The 20,474-nt window shown below is 51.8% G+C and overlaps 9 protein-coding genes across 9 annotated transcripts; 5 read left to right on the forward strand and 4 right to left on the reverse strand.

Annotated features, from left to right (window-relative positions):
• Positions 1-788: 788 nt before the first annotated feature.
• QC763_123450 (uncharacterized protein) lies at positions 789-2,113 on the reverse strand. Its single transcript, XM_062908912.1, has 3 exons — positions 1,539-2,113; positions 1,070-1,482; positions 789-1,005 (listed from the first exon to the last, which is right to left on the reverse strand). The coding sequence occupies exons 1-3, from the start codon at positions 1,643-1,645 to the stop codon at positions 983-985; spliced, it is 543 nt and encodes a 180-aa protein (XP_062772081.1). The 5' UTR covers positions 1,646-2,113; the 3' UTR covers positions 789-982.
• Positions 2,114-3,175: 1,062 nt separating this feature from the next.
• Positions 3,176-3,823, forward strand: QC763_0027670 (uncharacterized protein; the record flags this gene model as incomplete). Its single annotated transcript, XM_062905479.1, has 3 exons — positions 3,176-3,390; positions 3,451-3,457; positions 3,620-3,823. The coding sequence occupies 3 exons, from the start codon at positions 3,176-3,178 to the stop codon at positions 3,821-3,823; spliced, it is 426 nt and encodes a 141-aa protein (XP_062772082.1).
• Positions 3,824-4,008: 185 nt separating this feature from the next.
• QC763_123455 (uncharacterized protein) lies at positions 4,009-5,052 on the reverse strand (the record flags this gene model as incomplete). Its single annotated transcript, XM_062908913.1, has 1 exon — positions 4,009-5,052. The coding sequence occupies one exon, from the start codon at positions 5,050-5,052 to the stop codon at positions 4,009-4,011; it is 1,044 nt and encodes a 347-aa protein (XP_062772083.1).
• Positions 5,053-6,783: 1,731 nt separating this feature from the next.
• QC763_123460 (uncharacterized protein) lies at positions 6,784-8,592 on the reverse strand. Its single transcript, XM_062908914.1, has 2 exons — positions 7,765-8,592; positions 6,784-7,711 (listed from the first exon to the last, which is right to left on the reverse strand). Exons 1-2 carry the CDS (start codon positions 8,014-8,016, stop codon positions 6,878-6,880), a joined length of 1,086 nt encoding a protein of 361 aa, XP_062772084.1. The 5' UTR covers positions 8,017-8,592; the 3' UTR covers positions 6,784-6,877.
• Positions 8,593-10,223: 1,631 nt separating this feature from the next.
• On the forward strand, positions 10,224-10,760 carry QC763_0027700 (uncharacterized protein; the record flags this gene model as incomplete). The annotated part of the gene is made up of 2 exons (XM_062905480.1): positions 10,224-10,288; positions 10,430-10,760. The coding sequence occupies 2 exons, from the start codon at positions 10,224-10,226 to the stop codon at positions 10,758-10,760; spliced, it is 396 nt and encodes a 131-aa protein (XP_062772085.1).
• A 552-nt stretch (positions 10,761-11,312) lies between these two features.
• On the forward strand, positions 11,313-14,070 carry CYS14 (Photosystem I iron-sulfur center; the record flags this gene model as incomplete). The annotated part of the gene is made up of 4 exons (XM_062908915.1): positions 11,313-11,559; positions 11,613-11,758; positions 11,818-12,364; positions 12,425-14,070. 4 exons carry the CDS (start codon positions 11,313-11,315, stop codon positions 13,870-13,872), a joined length of 2,388 nt encoding a protein of 795 aa, XP_062772086.1. The 3' UTR covers positions 13,873-14,070.
• A 98-nt stretch (positions 14,071-14,168) lies between these two features.
• On the forward strand, positions 14,169-15,174 carry QC763_123480 (uncharacterized protein; the record flags this gene model as incomplete). Its single annotated transcript, XM_062908916.1, has 2 exons — positions 14,169-14,578; positions 14,633-15,174. The coding sequence occupies exons 1-2, from the start codon at positions 14,515-14,517 to the stop codon at positions 15,172-15,174; spliced, it is 606 nt and encodes a 201-aa protein (XP_062772087.1). The 5' UTR covers positions 14,169-14,514.
• A 482-nt stretch (positions 15,175-15,656) lies between these two features.
• Positions 15,657-18,822, forward strand: ctf18 (Chromosome transmission fidelity protein 18; the record flags this gene model as incomplete). The annotated part of the gene is made up of 2 exons (XM_062908917.1): positions 15,657-18,163; positions 18,231-18,822. The coding sequence occupies 2 exons, from the start codon at positions 15,657-15,659 to the stop codon at positions 18,679-18,681; spliced, it is 2,958 nt and encodes a 985-aa protein (XP_062772088.1). The 3' UTR covers positions 18,682-18,822.
• Positions 18,823-19,742: 920 nt separating this feature from the next.
• QC763_0027740 (uncharacterized protein) lies at positions 19,743-20,246 on the reverse strand (the record flags this gene model as incomplete). Its single annotated transcript, XM_062905481.1, has 1 exon — positions 19,743-20,246. The coding sequence occupies one exon, from the start codon at positions 20,244-20,246 to the stop codon at positions 19,743-19,745; it is 504 nt and encodes a 167-aa protein (XP_062772089.1).
• Between the last annotated feature and the right edge of the window lie 228 nt (positions 20,247-20,474).

A 20,474-nucleotide genomic window follows, 5' to 3' on the forward strand; every position in this document is an offset into this window, starting at 1 on the left:
GGTAAGCCACAATGTGCCACCTACAGTAGCTACCAGCCATCAACCTGCGCCTAGACCACCCGCAATGCGGGGCCGCGATAACTGGAGATAAGTTGCCGTAGTCCCTGCTCTGTCGAACCACGCGAGGAAAACCAAGAGCGACCAAGGCCAAACATATCCATCTGTTTTAGTCCTATAGTTGACATCCAAAAGATGACAAAGTTACGAGTTTCCAATATGAAACCTTTCAGATGCTGTCTTGGCACATTTTCACATGGCATTTTGGGAAACCCACGTTTTGGAGAAACACTTCCCCTAGACCCCATACCAAGCACCGGGTTTGAGGAGGTTGGATGACCCCCACTCTCACTTTCACACACCATCCAACCTGCCGGTTGAGCAGACCACTGATCAACCACCACGGGACGATACAACTCAGTCTGTAGACAGGGTCCAAAAAGGTAAAAAAGAGCGCATCTGTATCTGCTGCGTGCCACAAAGCAACAGGGGTTCGAGAAGAGGTGCGCCCTGAGCTTGTCTGATGACGGGGTTGCCCCAGATCCCGGTGACGATTAAGGTATATCTGATTAGACAGGGTGCCATTCGTCGAGGTCGACTGCCGTGGACGTTGCATTCACCCACGACCCTAATCTCAAGCTCGACCTAGCAGCTGGCTCTGGGTTCAATGACTTCGAAGCTGGCACCACGTAGGCTTATCTGTAGTTATCCACTTGGCTGGCAAGATACTTTTCACCTGAGAGCTAGCAGTTACGGCAATTCAGCCTCACCAAACATTGGAGCCGCGGCTAGAGAGAATCAACGTGGAATTGCTCAATGTATTGTCAAACTGCCTTCAATGTGGAAGAAGAATGTCCGCCCCAGAGATCATGCCCACCTCCTCGCTTAAGCACATCTGATGCGTCTGCTGCATTGCTAGATCCGAGCTACTATACTAGCTTCAACACCACATCGTCAGTGCCTTGAAACCCCATCCGAGACGAGCCTACTCGTCAGAACTCTGGTGAGCTATTGGCAATGTCAGCACACGATACAGCACACATGGCAATGGTAACAACATTTGAGAACTTACCCCAATTTTCAAACGCTCGCAGGCCTCCAAAGTCTCTTGCCAACAAAAGCTGCGTAGCTCTCTTCAGCTCTCCCTGGGGTATATGGATCTCCCTCTTGACACCATGATCATGGTCAACGTATGTCATAACGTTGGGCTGAACGCATTTCCTCTCCGAGGTAGTGGCCACGTCCATGCTGGAGGATGGGTACCACTGGCCAGCGCAAGTGTCGTAGGGGCCAAGGTCCACACAGCATCCGAGTAATCCCTCCTGACTGAACGGATGTGTGATTTCACACCGACCGTTGGCCTTGGTCTGGCACGAGTTCTGGAAGTAACCAGCGACAGTGGAGCCGTTGGGACAGCCCTCGCAGTGGACAACACCGCACCAAGGATCCGAGGCCTGACAGCAAACGGACGCGGGGATATCGCGGCTGATTCGAGTTGGGTTAGATTGGTCGAGCGTCATCGATGATTCTGAGCGACATACCAGCTGATAGTCTCGGCACCATCCCAACAGTCACCTGAACGGTGAAAAAAGAGCCTCTCTGCGGCGCACCCAAGAATGGGAAGCAAAAGGAGGATTGTAAACAGCATGACTTTCGAACTTTGTGGTGATAATTGTGAGGAGGTTTGAGTGATGGGTTGAATCGAGGAAGCGGGAAAGGGAAGGGCGACTTTGACTTCCGGATCCAGAAGGTGAGTGAGGTAGGTAAGGTAGATAGGTAACAAAAAGAAATCAACTTGTGGCCTGGAATATTTACTCGAGAAGGCAGTCGCGAAACCCGCACCTTGGATGCGGGTCAACAGTAAAACTTTGATTCACCAATGAAAATTTGATCCCGCCGTTCGAAGTAATTAGGAAGGCACGTTGAGACCACAATGGCACTGTTATCGGCGAGGGCGGTGAATCCCTTGTGTGATGCTCTTTCCGTTACCCATCCCTGCTTTGACAAAGACAAGGCAGAGGCTTTGCTATTGTATGGATATCAATGAGTTGGAATTAGTGGACTCTTTGAGATCGGCTTATCATATCTTCCGATGTGATGAAGACCTCGATCGAAGTTACTGGATATGTCCTTGGAAGCAAGCAGAAACAGGAAAGGCATGACAGAGATAGGGATTAATAAGTGGGTATTGGTTTTTGTGACTGACATGTGATTCACACTCTGCAATAACCAAGGACCATACACATCACACACACATGGATACCTGGTAAATACTAGACATGCAACAAATTTACTCATCTCTGATAAGGTACCTTCTCGTGAAAAGACCAGGTATATCTTGATAATTTGATGACAATAATGTCGACATCTGTTCGAATCTAATCAATGTTACTCGTAGAATCAGTCACCAACCCTATTCTGAAACTTTTGCTATGCCCTGCCTGATGTCACTTACCCATTTGGGAGCCTATCAAATACGTGAAGAAACAGTGGTCTCTTGAGGGGGTGTTCAGATTCTGCTGGCACTCCGCTACGATTTCTATTATCTTCAGATAGACAATCACCGTATAGGATCTCATGCTCCCTACCGAATACCAATGTACATAGGTTGAATCGGAGCTACAGCGTCCTGGACACCAAAAGTATGAAGGTAAACAAAGTCCAGCCCCACTGTGGCTGCCCACCACCCGAAGCCAACTGTCAAAGCTACTGGGCCTGAAAAATATCAAAGTTTTAAGCACATCTCTCACAAAAGTATATATATATATCTGGTCTCATTGACGTTTGCTTGCCTTTCTTTCATTCATCGCATTCAGCAATCCACTATCACACACAAACAAGATACACAATTTGACAACAAAGTAAACACAATGCCCAGAATCACTTTTCCTCGCCGTCTCCTCTCGCTCCACATGCTGGATTTCCGCCCTCGAGCTTCCTATCAGCACCAGCGAAAAAGATCTGTCTTCATGCCAGTGTGCCCAGCCCCAAAACCCCAATCAACGCATGATCCAGCCAGACCCCAATCGTCAGCACTACCGCATCAAAACAGGCCTCCTCACACTTGACACCCCCTCGCTAGTACATCACGAACCACCAATCTTAACCACCGCTGCAGCCGTCTCGCCCCCATCCTCCCCCGGTTCACCTGGTCCCCCCGGCGGCCCCTCAGACCCAAATGACCACCCCCCCTTTTGATCTCGAACAAGGCTTCATCTCTCTAGACTATGCCCTCTCTGTCCCGCGCTCCCTCTTGGACCTCGCAGAGAAGGGTCGGGACGAGCACGGTTTCAGCCTTGGTCCCCTTCCGAACAAGGGCACAGTAGGGATGCAAACGGACTCTGACCAGAGCGATTGCGCCAAGATGACTACAGCGATTGTGTTCCGAGCCAGGTCAACTTGAAATCCACCCAAAGCGGACGACATTAGGGAGATACTGATGGCTGAAAATAGGGGGAAGGTAAGAATGGGAAGGGGAAGGTAAGAATGGGAAGGGGAAGGTAAGAATGGGAAGGGGAAGCAGCAGCGATCGGTTGCTGGAGGAGCTCGTTGGTTCATGTAAGTTGACATTGCCCGAATTGAATAAGAAAGGGGATGAGAGTTGTTGACTGACAAAAAATAGGATATCGCGAGGAGATTAGCCCCACTCTACAAGTACGGCGCTGTGAGGGGCTCGACTATGAATTTGGATGGCCAGTTCCCGGATTTTATGACGGTTAAGGACGCCATCTGGCCGGCGTATCAGGCTGCGAGGGAGAGACAAGGGTTCATGGATCCAGGCGATCTGATGATGAGTGACAGGAGCATGATGGACTTTAATGTGTAGGTAGTCTTTAAGATTCGCTTATGGAGTCGTCGGAAACATCTGAAATCCAAAAAGCTTTCTTGGCCGGGTGATTAGTGGTCTTGAAGGTATCCGACAAATGTAAAAGGCAGTGAATCAAACAGTATTCAGCTGTTGAAAAATAAAGTTAGCATTTAGTCTACACATATCATTCTATTCAATGTTTCTCAATCAACCTCAGGCATAGCCACGACCCTCTCTTCCGAACCCAGCGACCGGCTCGGAACCCTCGACCCCGGCGCCCTCGCCTTCCTAAACAGTACCAACCCCGGCCACGTCCCCAAACTAGCGTACAGCTCCCACCCTTCCTCCTCCACGACCTCCACCAACCTCACCACGGTCTCGTCTTCCGCCCCCTTTGGTCCCAAATACTTCCTCCCCGCAAAGCCCAGCCTCTGATACCCCTTATACTTCCCCTTAACCCCCCACTTCCTCTTCCCCAACCCCATCGGAAAAAAACTTTTCGCTATCCGTTCATGCACCCTAGCCGGCAACCCCCCCACAACCAAAACCTCCCCCAACTGATGCAGACTCATGCCCAACCATTCATACCTCTCCTGTTCCCTGGTCCCATCAAACCGAAAAACCAAATTCTGGACATCCACGTTTTGCTTCTGGGCCAAAACCTTCCTCCCCACCGTCGGCGGCTCAAGCGGGTTTTGAACAACGGTTACAAACCCCCAACCGTGGTACCACAGCTCTTTGAAACCCCCACATAAAAAACCCACCCATTGGCGTGTGAATTCTGCGAATTTCTTCTTGGAGTATAGCGTGGCGCGCATGCCAATTTTGATCACGACCCAGGCGATGGTTTTGGACTCGAGTTTGATATAGGAGGATTTGCCGTCGATGACAGAGGGGAAGGAGGTGTTGGCTAGGTTAGTGATGACGCTGATGGCGGTGGGGGGGAAGTTGATTAGCCCGAGGATAATTGTGCGGTTTTGAGCAGATGAGGAGAGGGTGAGGGAGGCTAGGTTTGGGGGAAGGGCGGAGAGGTTGTCGTCGGAGGTGGGGGAGATGGCTCGAGAGGATTTTCGAGTTGGTGGGTGGGTTGAGGTGAAAGGGGTAGGGGTAGGGATTGTGGGATGCTGGTTGGAGGAAGAGGAGGCCGTCCTGGTGTCGTTGTGTGGCAGCATGATTTGGGGTGGGAGCGGCCACTTGTTGTCGAGATTGAGGAGGTGGATTTGATGGTCGAGGTCAAAGAGGTACATGACTGGAGAATGTTTGGGAACCGGTGTTGCGGTGCACTGTGGAGCCTAAATGCAGTGACAGTTTGAGCCTGGGAAAGAGCACTCTTGCTGATAACGCTCCTGCCAATGTCATTGTTGGACGATACAGAAGGTGCCAGGTCACATGCGATTGTAGTTGCTGTACGAACATCATTGAAATCAGGGTTGAATGACTTGAAAACTGAGAACATTATGTCATATGAAGTTGATTAACTTCTATAACCAGTTGACTGTGGTGGCTTCATTGTGGATGTGCAAGCCATTTTCTTTTTCAGGGGTTTGTTTACATTCAGTCAACATCGTGGCCAGGGGTCAGGTGTCCAGGGCAACGCCTTGAAGTCTTGGCACTAACAGAAGAAAACACAATTGTCCGTCCAGCACCCCTGGGCAACATGGATATCAGCTGTATTAGCTCCCCTCGCTCACATGGCGTTCTCTACGTATCAAATTGCATAAGCCACCGATGGCACATCAACCTCCTCAAGTTTAGCCCCCGCTTGGCAACGAGTCTCCCAAGCGTCCAGCGGGCGAAAGTCCGTCCTCCTCCATTCGTCCCTTGGCACAGATGGGTGAGGTGAGTGGGAATGGGTGGAACAGTTCTGAACGGGAAGCTCCGGAGTGAGCGAGCCCAGAGCCCTACATGTCACATCTTGGCTTTTCTTGCCGTTCCCTTGGCTTTCTTGGAGATTCTTGAGCCAATCTCTCTTTGGTTCCCTCCTCCGATCGGTCACCGGGATATGGCTCACGGCGAGAGCCACAGACCGGTCTGCCCACAATCCGAACCATGAGGCTCTCTGTTTCTCCGAAACACGCGTGGGGTAATGAATTTTCGGATGAACGGGAACCTTTCATGACCACAGACCACCTAACTTGACTGGGACCTCTTCCTTCGTGTTCACTTGTGACTGCGGGGAGGAGGAGAGAACAGTCTGAGTTTAAGATCAAGTGGTAGGGGTGCCAGGCGAGGTGTTACGTAACGTCGTGTCTTTGAGTGGTCTAGGCTGTCGTGTGATCACCTGCCTGTTCTGTGCCCTGTTTGGCGCTTGCGGTTTGCGAGAAGAAATCTTCTGTCTCAGAAATTGAAAGGCAAGCAAATTGCCAGCATTCTCATCGGCCTTGAGGTCGTTAGAATGATCACTGGGCTCTGTGCATCGAGGCTGCTGCAGGAAAGCTCAGCTTAAGAAAAGAAGAAGAGAAAAGAGTTATGGGATTTGAGAGCTTTGGGGAGACCCTAGGTATGCTTAAGCACACGCCTAAAACCCACCGAGGTGTGTGGGGTCATCTGCCTACTGTACCCGAGCTGAACCCCCATCTAGCATGCACTGAGGACCCCATGGTTTAAGATTATCCCACGTTCAGGTTTACCCCGCTCAGCAAGGCTGTCACTGGTTAGAATCTCTGTTTCCTATTCTGGTGGTGGAAGAGAGCAAAGTCAGCGATGGATACAAGAGAAAGATCTTCAAAGCTGATTTGAGTAGGTCATAACGATATACTACTGGAAGCATGTCTCGAACAGTGTGCATCAAATCATTCTTAGACGGCATTGAAAGATGCTCGACAGGGTCCGAAACGCAGATAGCAGGTCTTGTGGAATAGAGCCGAAACGAGCTTTAGAAGGCGGACAAATGAGTCTGTGAAAACAGGCTTAAAGTGTTGAAATGGCAGCGAGGGGACTCGCCAACGTCACTGCAATTCTTGTTCCATTATTCATTATCCGTCGTGGTATACTGGACTCATGACATTCAAAACCTCATCAAGCCACGATGCGCTTAGCCGCACCGTTGTGGATCTGATATAAAGATGACCACTACTCTTTCGCTTGATCTTCTGGCTCCTCCACCGGCGGGGTCTTTTCCTGGCCATGTTCCTCCTTCTGACATCGACACTTTTGTGCTGACTTCTGTTCAAGTTCCCGCAGCTTCTTTGTCATGCCGACATTCTCTTCCTTGAGCTTTCTGATAAAACCAATAGCCATCTCGACCACATCTAGCTTGCTGCTCGGGACGCCTGGCCGGATAAGCAGCTCATTGGCTGGTAGTAGCATGTCGTCCCGATCACTTTCCGAAGGTAGGAGCTTCTGAATCTCTCGTATTGCAAGTGTCAACCGATTCCGCCGTGTCTTCTCGGATATTTTGTGTGCGATGCGCTTCGAATGGACCTTCTCCGCAGTGAACTCCTCGCCTTGAGGTAAGGCGAAGTTTGTGGCACCATTTCCATGGTTCAAAACCATAGGATCATGACTCGGCTGAGCACAAAAAATATTGGTGCTCGTGAAATCGAACAGATCTGGGCTTGATTCGTTGGGTTGTCTGTCGGACATGATAGTTTGAGGAACGACTGGCACGACAGGCAATCTAGTGGGTTTGGTGATACGATGTGCACTTCGTCGCCTGGCTTTGTGTGTGGCGTTCCATGTTGACAGAGGCGGGCAGAATTCTTCAAGACTGTCGTGCTGACTTTGATTGGAATCGGAATCTTCCTCGGTGGTTGACCGTCGTGGGGGGGCGTTCCATTGAAAATGCCCGGGGAACTGTTCTGAAGACGCACGAAATAGGTCCCATTCGGCTTGAACAGGGGAAGTTGTCTGCCGAAAGGAAGAATGTAATATGGGTAACTCGATCGATCCGGTGTGAATAGAAATCTGTAGCCAGGGGTTTAGCATGCCAACAACAATCAGCCAACTTGAAAACATACTTGCTGACGATGAAGCAACGAGCGTTGTTGGTTCATCCATCCTTGTGGCCACAGAGATGTGCTATTTGACTCGAAATTCTCTATCTTCGACAGACCAGCTTCCGCAAAGTCAAGATTGATGGGAGGAAAATGTGCGATATCCTGCTGGCCAGGCCATTCTGAAGGGGAGTCCCTCGGGTCGTCCAAGTGCCTCTCTGGGAACGAGCTATCAGGCTCTGAATCAGGGCGATAGACCGCAAGGCTGGGATGCATGTTGGAGTAAGACGAGCGACGTCACCAGGGTATTTGCCGTTAATTCCAGTCGCGTCCGTTAAGTCCAGGTTCCAGTAACTGTGCATGGGCAATGCGAATAATATCGGTGAAGCACAGGCGTGTTCCAGTGGGTTACATGCCGGGTCATGTATGCAAGAAGAAGGCTGTCGTGCATTCCATGCGCTTGTTGCGTCTGTTGCCTAACTCGCGATTGATGGGCTCGAGCACACCATCTCTGGGAGGCGGTTTGGGCTGATCATCATCAGAGAGATGCGAAGGGTATAAGTCTAGGCTACTCCAATTCACCAAGGCTCGGTCCGTTGTAGTTCCGGGCTGTACAATGAGTGCCCCCATTGCGGTGGCGCTGGCTGGCAATGCAGAATAGACGCTCACAGGGAAGAAAGGAAGCGAGAGTCTGCAAAGATTGGCAGCAAGTTGGGGGAGCCAAGAGCATTCACGTAAAGAGAACGTAAAGGCTTGGGACAGCCGGTTGCAATAGGTGGGCAGCATCGGGGTCCTTGTTCATTCCAACAAGCCGAAAAGGGTTTGTTCACCTCGCATCGCGTTAGAAGACGTGCTCAGCGCCACGGCAGCCCCTGTTCTTGACTGGATAGTCTTGGACGCTAGCTCATTTCCACCACCACCCTCTAAACATGATGACTGCATTCCACCTTGAAGCGTAAAGCATCATTGCCTTTGGGATCTGCTGCAGTACCGGCAGCTCGCTTTCCACGCCCCATCGGCCTAAACCTTGATTTTGGAGACGAGCCATGTCCAGAGTGCCGGGAACGGTCCAGACTCATGAAGTATTGACTTGGCTCGCTTGTTCGACAAAACGCTTGCTCCAGACCCAGGCCACAGTAGAACCCACTGACAAGCTGATTGAGAACCACTCCACGCCCTTTGGTATCTGGTGATCGTTTCGCTTGGTGATGTCTGAAAATGTTGAGGGTGATGGTGCTTGGCAGCTCGTCTCCCAGAAACAAAAAGCTCAGGAGTGCCCCCATGTCTTAAGACATCTCATAACGCACCCTTCCCACCAACACATCATTGTGAATGACGTCTCCGCGGCCCTTCCACGATGCACACTTCACAGACTGAGCAGCAGAAGACCGGATGCCACCGTCATCATATTGCCACCTGCATCCTCCTTTCCCATCGCGGCTGCCCGTCAGTTCTTTTTTGTTGATCAGTATTTCCGTCATCTTCATCACTCCCACATCCCGTCGTTCGATAACAAAGTGGAAGAGCTGACCATCATTCCATTCCAAGGGTTCGCTGATTTTTCTCAGCCTCGGGTGAGAAGCAGCTGTGCGAGAAGCAGCTGGGCGAGAGACGCCAGGCGTCTGGTCCGTAGCAACATCACCGACCCCTCAAATCCCCAACTTCATACCGTCATCTCACACGCTTCCAATGGCTCTGGACTCAGCCATGTAATCCTCGATTCTCCAATTCTGCAATCGAACCATTCTGTTGGACCCGGCTCACTGATGCGGTGTGCGTGAGCTCATGAGCTGGTTGAAGGGAACGCTGGCGGCATGCTGGTGGACGCCCGGCTGGGTGTTCATTCGTCGTGATGAATTGCGCAAGAGAATCCCTGAAATGTCGTCATTCGTAAAGGTGGGCGGGTCTGGCCTTTTGTGCTTTTTGGGCGGATGGAGTTCCGTGTGCGTCCCCCACACTGCCTAACGCGATTCAGCCTAGCCCAAATGTGAATTTGAGGCAAGGAGAGACGGGGGTGATTTTCATGAGACCATCGAGAGTCGAGAGAGCATCGATCGTCCTGTGTGACGAGAACAAAAATGCTAGGAAAAATAGACATATGTTGAGACAGTTAGATGAAGATGAGAGAAGATGTCTAACCAACTGTAGAAGACACAAGGGGTGGAGAGCAGGCACCTTCCTTTAAGAGCAGTGGGCAGGGTGTCCTGGCCAATCATATCAAAGGCCCCACCTATCCCACGCCCCGTCAAACAGCCCCGAACACTGACAGCAACTCCACGCCATCGACGCGAAAGTGAGACCAGCACGCCTTCACCAGCCAAGACGATAGCAAACACCAGAAAAATCGTGGCGTCCTCCAGCATGCGCTTCACAATCGACCAGAAGCACGGAATCCCCCCTAGTCCCAGCTGATTTGGTCCAGTGTCACAGACAAGCTTCCTGGGGAAAGTCTTGGTCCCGCCATGGCGTCCGGGACCTCGACGATGCCCAGAGATTTGCGCCATTGTCTGACGTCTGCCGAGCCACTGTTAACGACATCTGAAGATTTGTTAGTTGTATAGGCAGAGAAGATGTAAATACAAAGGGGGTTCTTGAGGGTGTCTTTGAAGACTTTGAAATACGCAAAGCATTTATTGGTTCTTTTAAGTCTTTCCCATCCTGAGTATGCCGCTGACACGTTCGACCCTAGCGTAGGGCGCCCCTGTGCAGCAATAGAGCCGAGCGATCAACGGGAAATCGGCAAGGAGGACCTTGGTGACGGCAACGGATGCAAAATCTTGCAAAGAAACCACTTGTTCCCCGGCAAATACACCAACCATGACCCGCCAAATGACAGGCTTTGCTATGGCGTGCGAATTGGGGCAGCGGAGCTCTGCCAAAACCCCGGAAATACGGTCACTAATCAAGGAATCCCCGTAATCGACATGGCAAAATATCTGTACCGCAAGACCGAGTCTCCATTGCTTAGGAGCCCCTCTAGCGGTCTCGGAGAAGCCAGGGGACATGACTCCACCCACTAACATCCGATACACACATCAATGTCATCGATGCCGCTGCGATGGACAGAGCAGGGTCCAGCACCCAGAGATGGGATAGCAACACAAAAAGGGGGACTGGTCCGTCTCTCATCAATTCCACCACGACGGTCTTTGCCGCCTTTTTGCAGCTTGTACTTCCTATCACAGAAGCATAGTGGGATTCCTGCATTGGGGTGTGTCATCGTCTCCCGCGCTTCAGGTGGATCAGCAACCACCGAAAAGCGAGCGATCCCACTGCCCTCCACGAAACTGAGCCCTTCTAGTGGGTTTAAACACCTCAGCCTCTGAGCTCGTGCTCGATTATCGGATCCCAGACCCTGGCTGCACCCCTGTCTACCGACGCCATCTGCTGCACGTTTGCCTACCGTGGGCCCAAGAGACTACCAGAAGACGCACTCCAGCTCATACCGATTATCGCTCACACGTTTTCCTGATTGAGCGGAGCGGCCGGGGATTCTCAAGATATAAGACTTCCCCAGCGTCCGTTTCGTTCCGCTGCTTGATTCCAGATCCACAGCCATCCAGATATCAACCATGGCTCACAACACCACCGCCAGTCGTGTGAAACGATTCCTTGGGATCCGTCCCGAGGATGAGCTGCATGACGCCGACTTTTACGACGATGGACTCTACCTCGAGTCTGAACCATCGGCCAAGGAGGCTCTGGCTCATCTGGTGCCCACCGCTGACGGAATCAAACACTACTTCAGGGAGCTGTTTCCGTTCTGGGGTTGGATATTTCACTACAATTTGACATGGTTACTCGGAGATCTCATTGCTGGTAAGCACTGCCTGCCAGTCACTGATTCAGCTGTGTCTGACAAACCTTCCCAGGCATCACTGTCGGGTTTGTTGTTGTCCCTCAGGGTATGGCCTACGCTGGTTTGGCCAATCTGCCCCCCGAGTTCGGATTGTACACCAGCTTCGTGGGATTTTTCCTCTACTGGGCCTTTGCCACCTCAAAGGATATCACAATCGGCGTGAGTTCTTCTGATATCACTTTTGACCTTATGATCAAGCGGCTGACACAAAATTCTAGACCGTTGCAGTGATGTCCACTATTGTTGGAAACATCATACTCGACATCCGAGCAACGCAGCCTGAACTCGAGGCTGAGGTCATTGCACGAGCTCTGGCTTTGATTTCAGGCGTGATTCTGCTGTTTATTGGACTTACCAGACTCGGTTTCATCGTCGAATTCATTCCGCTCACAGCTATCGGCGCCTTCATGACTGGTTCTGCCATTAGTATCGCCGCTGGACAGGTGCCGACAATGATGGGAATTTCGACTGTCAAGACTCGCGAGGAGACATACAAAGTCATTATCAACACCCTCAAACACCTGGGCGATACCAAGCTTGATGCTGCAATGGGGTTGTCGGCCTTGTTCGGTCTTTACTTTATCCGCTGGTTTTGCGGCTTCATGGGCCAACGCAGCCCCACCAGATCCAAGATGTGGTTCTTCATATCCACCCTCCGCATGGCTTTCATCGTCATCTTGTACATTCTCGTGAGCTGGTTGGTCAACAGAGGCGTGTCGGATGCGAAGAATGCCAAGTTCAAGATTCTCGGCAATGTCCCAAGTGGTAAGTGGCTACGTTTTGACAATACACCTCAGAGATTTGGCTGACTTGTGTCGTGTCCAGGTTTCCAACATGTTGGTGCTCCTGAAATCAACACTGAGATCTTGTCCGCCATCGCACCTCATCTTCCGGTCACCGTTATCGTCCTGCTGATCGAGCACATCGCGATTTCAAAGTCTTTTGGGCGTGTCAACAACTACATGATCAACCCTTCGCAGGAGCTGGTGGCTATAGGTTTCAGCAATGTCTTTGGGCCATTCCTCGGAGGCTATCCTGCCACCGGTTCGTTTTCGCGTACAGCCATCAAGGCAAAGGCTGGCGTCAGAACCCCCCTCGCCGGCATCTTTACGGCCGTCATTGTGCTACTGGCACTCTACGCGCTCACATCGGTTTTCTTCTACATTCCTTCGGCATCTTTGGCAGCAATCATCATCCACGCTGTCGGTGATCTTATCACACCTCCGCGGGAGGTGTACAAGTACTGGCAGACATCGCCTCTCGAAGTTGTTATCTTCTTCGCCGGCGTGTTTGTTTCCATCTTCACCTCCATTGAAAATGGTATCTATGTCACAATCGCTGCGTCTGGGGCTGTTTTGCTTTGGAGGATTGCGAAAAGCCCAGGTAGCTTTCTGGGCCGTGTTCAGCTGCAGCACGCCAGCCGGGACAGTACCCTCAAGAAGGAGAATGTCGACCACTCTGCCCTGGATGGCGAGAAGCATTCGGCGTACCTTGATCTCGGCCGCCGTGACCAATCCAACCCGCAGATCCCCATCACATCACCGTACCCCGGCGTCTTCATCTACCGATTCAGCGAAGGTCTGAACTACGTCAACTGCGCACGACACTTGGACAAGATGACGGTGTATATCTACAAGCACACTCGAAGGACGCAGCTCAACAAGTACGACAAAATCGGCGATCGCCCCTGGAATGATCCAGGCCCGCGTCGCGGTCAGGTTGTGGACACTGAGGAGATTGCTTCCAAGCCCAAGCTCAAGGCCATCATCCTTGATTTCAGCGCTGTAAACGCCATTGATGTGACTGCCGCCCAGGCTCTTGTCGATCTCAGGACTCAGTTCAACAAGTACACAGATCCCGAGGCTGTGGAGTGGTATTTTGCGGGTGTGACAAACCGGTGGACCAAGCGGGCGCTTGTCGCAGCTGGGTTTGGAGTTGACAGAGGCCATGGCGTTGAAAGGGCAGGGGGGGCCCGGGAGGATGTTGTGGCTGTTGCCGGGGTTGATCCGGATGTCACTGTTGGGAGGAAGGAGAAGGAAAGAGGGTCAGGGGATGTGGACTTGGAGGCTGGTCACGCTGGCTCTGGTGAGAAGCGTGATGAGATTGCACCCGTCTCTTCTGGCGAGTCGAGACCAAGTGGGAAAAGATTGGCGCCGATCTATGGTGTCAATAGGCCATATTTCCACATTGATGTTGAGACTGCGGTTGCAAGCGTGGTGAGAAATCTGGAGAGAAGAAGGGACACGGAAGACTCTAGCTTGGAGGTTTTCTAGATGAAGAGCGGGTCTTTGTTGGCTTTTTGATTTTGTTTGGCAAGGCGTTGGTTGGGATATAATGACATGATGGGATATGATGATACCTGAAATTGCGGTAGATAATGGATCTGAACATGGCTTTTGATTACCTATTTATTCGAACGGAATGGTCTCGACGTGATGTGACTTTTACCACACCAACATGAGCATGATGAGCAACTCAAATGGTAGTTGAAACGCTTTGGTTCTTGGAGGCTCGTGCATATGCACCTAGACAACAAAATTCGGTCCCGAACCATAGTCGCGGGAATCGCGGCACTACCTTGCTTTTATTGCCATGTACCCAAGATGACAGCCGAAAGATATCGAGATCGACCCGCGCCTCCTCTCGACATCGGGTTGCGGCTACCACTCCATTCGTGATTACTCAGCCGTGCTGGTATGCGGTTTGGTAGATGTCGTGTCGAATCATGATGGCGGGGTACCGGAATGTTGTCCTTTGTGTGCAACCCACGAGTCCACCTATCAGGTGTCACGGCATGTCAGCTCTACTTGACCAATTCTCCGTACCATAACCCCCGCAGTTCAACCTCGACCCCCCATCTCACTTCAGTTTGAATTTCATGTCAGCAGCATCACCAGATTCAGCCAGCTTTCAAGATGCCTTTCGCGCTCCAGCCCATTGCCCAGTGGACGGCCATTTTTGGCCCGGCTGTTTACACTGGTCAGCTCATCCCCGTCCTATTTTAATCATACCCACGATGCTAACTTTCTTGAGGAATCACACTAACTCACTCCACAACCCTCTCACTCCTCGCCACATCTCCTGTCTTATCTCCTCCAACAGAGGAGAAACTTCTTGCTAAGCAATGGCATCTCATCTACCGCCAGGGCCCGAACTGGGTGCCTCCTATCATCAACTCCGCCGCGCTCTCCAATGTCTACCTCTGGTATAATCACTCCCAAACTCGACTTCAGGGAGGGCTCTATCTGCTTTCTGCTGGGATTCTGTGGGGTGTTCTCGCGGTGACGTTTTACTACTTTGAGACAGGGATCAACGGGGCGTGCAAATGGCGGCTGGCTAGGTTGTTGAAGGATGGTGAGGGAACGGGGAAGATTGTAATCAAGGGGATGAAGAAGGGGTGGATTATTCCTAGTGTCAACGGGCATACTGCTTCTGAGGGGAGTAAGAAATGGGGGGAGGAGACGGGGATGAGGGAGTTGGTGATGGGGTGGGTGAGGAGAAATCAGTGGCGGTGGATTGCGGTTGGGGTTGCTGGGGGAATCAGTGGGTGGGCTAGTTTGGGGAGGTTCAGTTGAGGGGATGGATGGATGGGAGGGTAGATGTTTTCTCTTTGGGATGCAGTGGTAAGCAGTCGTGGTAAAATCTTTCTGGGGTGATTCTGGTATCTTCTATGTAAAAGCCCGATTCTCTTAAGAAACTGTTCTTTAATAATCATCAAACGGAAACGCGTTCGGTCAATTTTGACATCCTCTCAAAGATATGGATCGAGAAAGTCCTGGAGGTGCACTTACACGTAACTTTCGATCCATGATACATGGAAATTCATTTGAAATACACCGGTCAGAGTGTGCACGGACCAACCACTACGACTGTCCCGCTTAATTGATCGCGTCGCGGGTCGCGGGTCCACTTTTTTGAGCGCGTCTTCCGCGCTCCCAAGACAACAGCGCAACGCAGTCTTGACAATTTGGAGCTGTGACAACTCATCACCATCTTTTTTACGTGCCATGTACTTTGGCCAGCTCAACTGGGATATCAACACTCTTTTAAATCTACAATGATAGCCCCGTCGTCCCCAATTACCTTCCCAGCGAGCTCGTCTCCTGTCAAAGCCAAGAGACCTCGCCCAGCAGAACCACCGAAGCAGCACAAGCCCCGCGTTCTTGCTGGATTCCTCGCAGAAGACGATTCAGACGAAGACGACAATGACGAAACTACACAACAGCCCTCGCCGAAGCGGCGAATGTTGGAGTATGACACCCAGAATTCCGAAGTAACCGCGCATGATGGCAACGAGACTCGAGAGACAACGCCCCCAGAGAGCCAACCGCCCCAGGAGTCGGAGGAAGAAGCAGAACGCTATGATCGTCTCTTTGGAACCCAAGCCACGCAAATCTTCCCTTCTCAGTCAACACAACCCTTGCCCGATTTTCTTCAGGATGACGAGTTCGTTCCCGCCCCCTACGGCATGTCAACATGCTCCGGAAAAACGATCCCGATCCGCGAGCGCAAACCTACCGAGTCCGTTTCCTACGCAACAATGGTAGCGGCACGGTCCCGAACAAAAGAAGGCCGCGCAAAGAAGAGCTATTTTGGTATCGACATACACAGTCTCATGGACAAGGCCGCTCAGGAGCTTGCGAAGCCACGGAAGAAGACGACAGCGCCCACTGCGCCTCCTGTACACCCAGACGAGCCACTGCTGTCCGTTGAACCCCAAGCGCAGCCGAAAAAGCAATGGCGGACACTTCTCTGGACCGAGAAATACAGAGCCCGGAACTTTATGGACCTCGTTGGCGATGACCTGACAAATCGTCAAGTGCTACGCTGGCTCAAGAAATGGGATCCAATCGTCTTTCCTAACACAGCCAAGACTCGTCCTTCTGCTCGCCGTCAACAGCAGCAACAAGGTCAGGAAGAGGAGGAACGGTTGCACCGCAAAATTCTCGTGCTCCATGGTCCACCAGGTCTCGGCAAGACGACGCTGGCACACGTGTGTGCCCGGCAGGCTGGGTACGACGTTCTCGAGATCAATGCAAGTGACGACAGAAGCAAAGATGTAGTCAAGGGGCGCATCCGGACAACCTTGGGAACCGAAACAGTCAGAACTCTTGAGAACAAGAAGGCGGGAGAGACCGGGAAAAGAGACAAGATTGCGCGGCCAATCTGTGTGGTTGTGGATGAGGTGGACGGCGTGGTTTCTGGATCCGGAGCAGGTGGTGAAGGAGGGTTTGTTAGGGCGCTTATTGATCTTGTCACTACCGATCAGAAGAATTCTTCGGGACAGGGAGGAGGGAAGAAGAAGAGAGGGGATGATTTCCGCCAGATGAGGCCACTCATCCTGATTTGCAACGACGTCTACCATCCTTCTCTTAGGCCACTCAGACAATCTGGTTTGGCAGAGGTTATCCATGTGGGGAAACCCACTGTTGAAGCCGTGGTGACCAGGTTGAAGGCTGTTTTCGAGAAGGAGGGGATTCCCTGTGACCGGGATGCCGCACGAAAGCTATGTGAGGCTGCTTGGGGAATGACCAGTGGGCAAGATGTTCGGAAGGGTGCAGAAAGTACGGCCGAGGGAGATTTGAGAGGTGTCATGGTGGTGGGAGAATGGGTTGCCGGAAGGCTCAAAGCAACCTCAAAACAAGCCACGCCTTCTCTTACCCGACAATGGATAGACCAAAATGTCATTCAAGATCTAGCTCATGGAGGAGGAGGCGCCAGAGGCATTGGTCGCGGCGGCGTCAGAGAAATCGTCAACCGCATCTTCCAAGAAGGCGCTGGCTTCCCCAAACAGAGCCTCCCCGCCGCCGCGAAGAAGAATGCTCTTCACGAGCAACCGCAGGCCCAGCTAGGCATCTCTGAACAAACCAAGAAATATGCCATGTCTCGCCTGCGTGAGATGATTGACACGAGCGGTGAGGTTGACCGGATCATGACAGAGATCTTCCTCGAATACCCCAACCGCGACTTCAACGACGACTCCTTCCTGACCAAGCCCGACATCGCCTACGAATGGATGCACTTCCACGATACCTGCTCCTCCCGCATTTTCTCGGCCCAAGAGTGGGAGCTAGCGCAATACATCTCCCAACCCGTCCTGGCATGCCACCACCTCTTTGCCTCCGCGCGTCGTCACCAGCCGGCTGCGCACGAAAGGAAATGGGGTGAAGACGACCCCAACGAGGCACCTCCCCTCCCCTTCTCCGGCCCCAGGGCCGACTACGAGGCGCGCGAGGCAGAAAAGCTCAACCGCGCCATCCTCCAGGGGATCCAGGACTCTTTACCGCCCTCACTATCACGATCCTTCCGCAGCCCAGAAGACATCGCCACCGATTTCCTTCCTTATCTCGTCCGCTTGGTGTCACCAGATGTAAAGCCTGTCGTTATTGGGGGGAGCGACAAGACCGGTTCCATCGCGAGCGTCAGGCGAGAGGGCGAAAAGGCCATGGTGAGAAGAGCAGCCAACGTGCTGGCCGAGGTTGGGATTCAGTTACACAAAGGTAAGATTGAAGACGGTAGTGGCGGGTTGGTGGGCAGGACGACGTGGGTGTACCGGATGGAGCCGTGAGTTTTTGCCCCTTTTTCTTGGCCCCACTTTTACCACAGTACACACGCTAACATTTTGATACAGAGACTTGGATACCTTGGCCACCTTCGAGACGGCGTCTGCCTCCCAGTTCCTTTTTTCCCAAGCACCGCCGACACGATATGCCGTCCGCCAAATGTTGGATCAGGAGCTGGCCAAGACGATTGCCGCAAGAGAAACAGCCTCTCGCCAGGCACGGCTCAGAGCCGGCGGCGGTACCATCCCCCATATTGATGACAACAACAAGGAAAATACCCCTGATCATCTACAAAAGCTGGAGATGTTAAAGCAACAGGACAAGATAGCAGTCAAGAAGGACTTTTTCGGGAGGATTATTGTGCTCAAGCCGGTGTTGAAAGATTCAAGTGGGAATGGAACGAAAAATACAGGGGCCGACGGGGAAAAGAAGGACAGGGTTTGGGTTACGTATCATGAAGGGATCAATAATGCTGTGAGGAAGCCGATAAGTTTGGAGGAGTTTTTGAGGGGGTTTTAGAAACTGTTGATATGCATACTTTTGTTGCTTGTTTACTGTACTTTTGAATGTTGTGCAAGCAGAGCGGTGCATAGCAGGCATGTAGCGTGAGGACTTCAGAGATTCTTGAAAGAAAGGCCTACTCGTAGCTGCCTTAGTGGCCCTTTGCACATTTGCATTGCATAGGAGTCTCTTTTCATATACCAAGCGGGTGCATTTTGTCACAAAATTGCCGAGCTACCTCACATCTACATCTACAAATCCAGTGAAGCCCTAATGAGCTCCATATAACAAGAAGAAGAAAAGTCGCAAGAAAAGAAACTACAAGTAAGATTACCCCCATCACCATGGGCCTCAGTATTACGTTGTCTGACATGTCACTACCCCCAGCTCGCCAACAAATGTGACCATTCACCTTTCCTCCACTCCCATAGAATGACATTGCACCACTGGCAAATCACCAAGGCTATCCATCTTTTCTCCACCTCCTCTCCACCCAGTCAATTTTCTGGTCTCCAAATTGCGGTCGCCTTGCCCATTCCAACATTCGGTCCGCAAAACCCTATTTTTTTTTTGAGTCCGTCCCAGTCTCCGGGATCTGCCAGGAACCCGAACAGAGACCTAACGGGTCCGCCAACAGAGAGGTCATCATGTCCGGTACCCGTGAAAATGATCGAACGCTTTTAACCACTGCAACTCGCTTTGCTCTTGCAGTCTTTCGTCTCCTGTAGTCGGTCCTAGGATCCACTCGCCACTCCTGATCAGCCAGTTGATGTCGCTATCAACATCCACGACCTCCAGCAAGACCAGCCGTTCTTCGGAATGGAGCTTTCTTATGAGAACCACCCCATCCTTTGGCGTAAGTAATGGCCTTTGTGATCAAGCGTTTTGTCGGGTCGAGTTTGTAATGGTCATCTAAGAACATCCCCCAATCGTCTTCAAAGACCAAATAATCTTGGTCCCGCAGAGCTCTAAGCAAAGACTATCTCCGTAGGGATACTTGCGGGGGGTGTGCGCTGTGAAGACCACGGGTAGTATGCTGTGGAAGGCCTGGTTGTCCGGGTTTGGAGTCCAGCCATGGATCAATGGTCTTTGGAGAGTGGGAATACCCGAGGCGAGTGTCGAAGGGGACTTTGGTTGACCACGAATTTGAAGTTTTGGCTCAAGTTGTCCACCTCCGGATTGAACCTGACAACTGCGTTCTGGAGTTCAACTTCGCCATTATGCAGAAGTGAAGTGTGGAATCTTCTGCAGGCGTAAGCCCGAGCTTCTGTCGACGCATGGTACAGGACCGAAGGTTGACGAACATGCCAACCAACTCGCGGACGGTAGTTGGTCCCCGGCCGGCGCAGCATCTTGAGCACATTCGCTCTCAATTCGTCGCGGGTCGTCCATGCCCAGGTATTACTCTCTGGATTGAAGCGCTCCTTTTTGCCAAGGAGGTTCCGGTCCATGATGTCTACCCCAACCGAGTGCGACTTGTCGCTGCCTTCCAAAGACATGAATTCGCCCCAAGCCCGGGCGCGGGTCTCGCCGGATAGATGCCGAAATCGACCAAAGCTAAGAGCCACTTCCGTCGAAGGCATTTTTGTTTCGGCGGAAAGGCCTAAATCACTGTAATTATAAATTTCGACATGAGTAACACGCCTTTCTTCATATATCGTGCTGCGTCACGTTGGAGGACGTAGGTGGCTTACCGTGTGTTCTCAAGGCTGTGATTCAAAGTTAACAAGACAGGAGCCAGGGGCCTTACTCTAGCTTGTAATCTGTCAGCTCCTGTCTCTCCAGGATAGAAAAGTCTCCCGAGCTGGGTC

The sequence above is a fragment of the Podospora pseudopauciseta genome, chromosome 1 (assembly GCF_035222475.1).
Source record: "Podospora pseudopauciseta strain CBS 411.78 chromosome 1, whole genome shotgun sequence".
In the NCBI taxonomy this organism is placed as follows: domain Eukaryota; kingdom Fungi; phylum Ascomycota; class Sordariomycetes; order Sordariales; family Podosporaceae; genus Podospora; species Podospora pseudopauciseta.

Excerpts from the sequence above, each read along its gene's own strand:
- QC763_123450 (XM_062908912.1), bottom strand. The coding sequence starts at position 1,645 with ATGCTGTTTACAATCCTCCTTTTGCTTCCCATTCTTGGGTGCGCCGCA. Across the intron at positions 1,483-1,538 it reads GGTGCCGAGACTATCAGCTG|CCGCGATATCCCCGCGTCCG; the intron begins GTATGTCGCTCA and ends AACTCGAATCAG. Across the intron at positions 1,006-1,069 it reads GCGAGCGTTTGAAAATTGGG|CTCACCAGAGTTCTGACGAG; the intron begins GTAAGTTCTCAA and ends CATTGCCAATAG.
- QC763_123460 (XM_062908914.1), bottom strand. The coding sequence starts at position 8,016 with ATGCATCCCAGCCTTGCGGTCTATCGCCCTGATTCAGAGCCTGATAGC. Across the intron at positions 7,712-7,764 it reads CGTTGCTTCATCGTCAGCAA|ATTTCTATTCACACCGGATC; the intron begins GTATGTTTTCAA and ends CCCTGGCTACAG.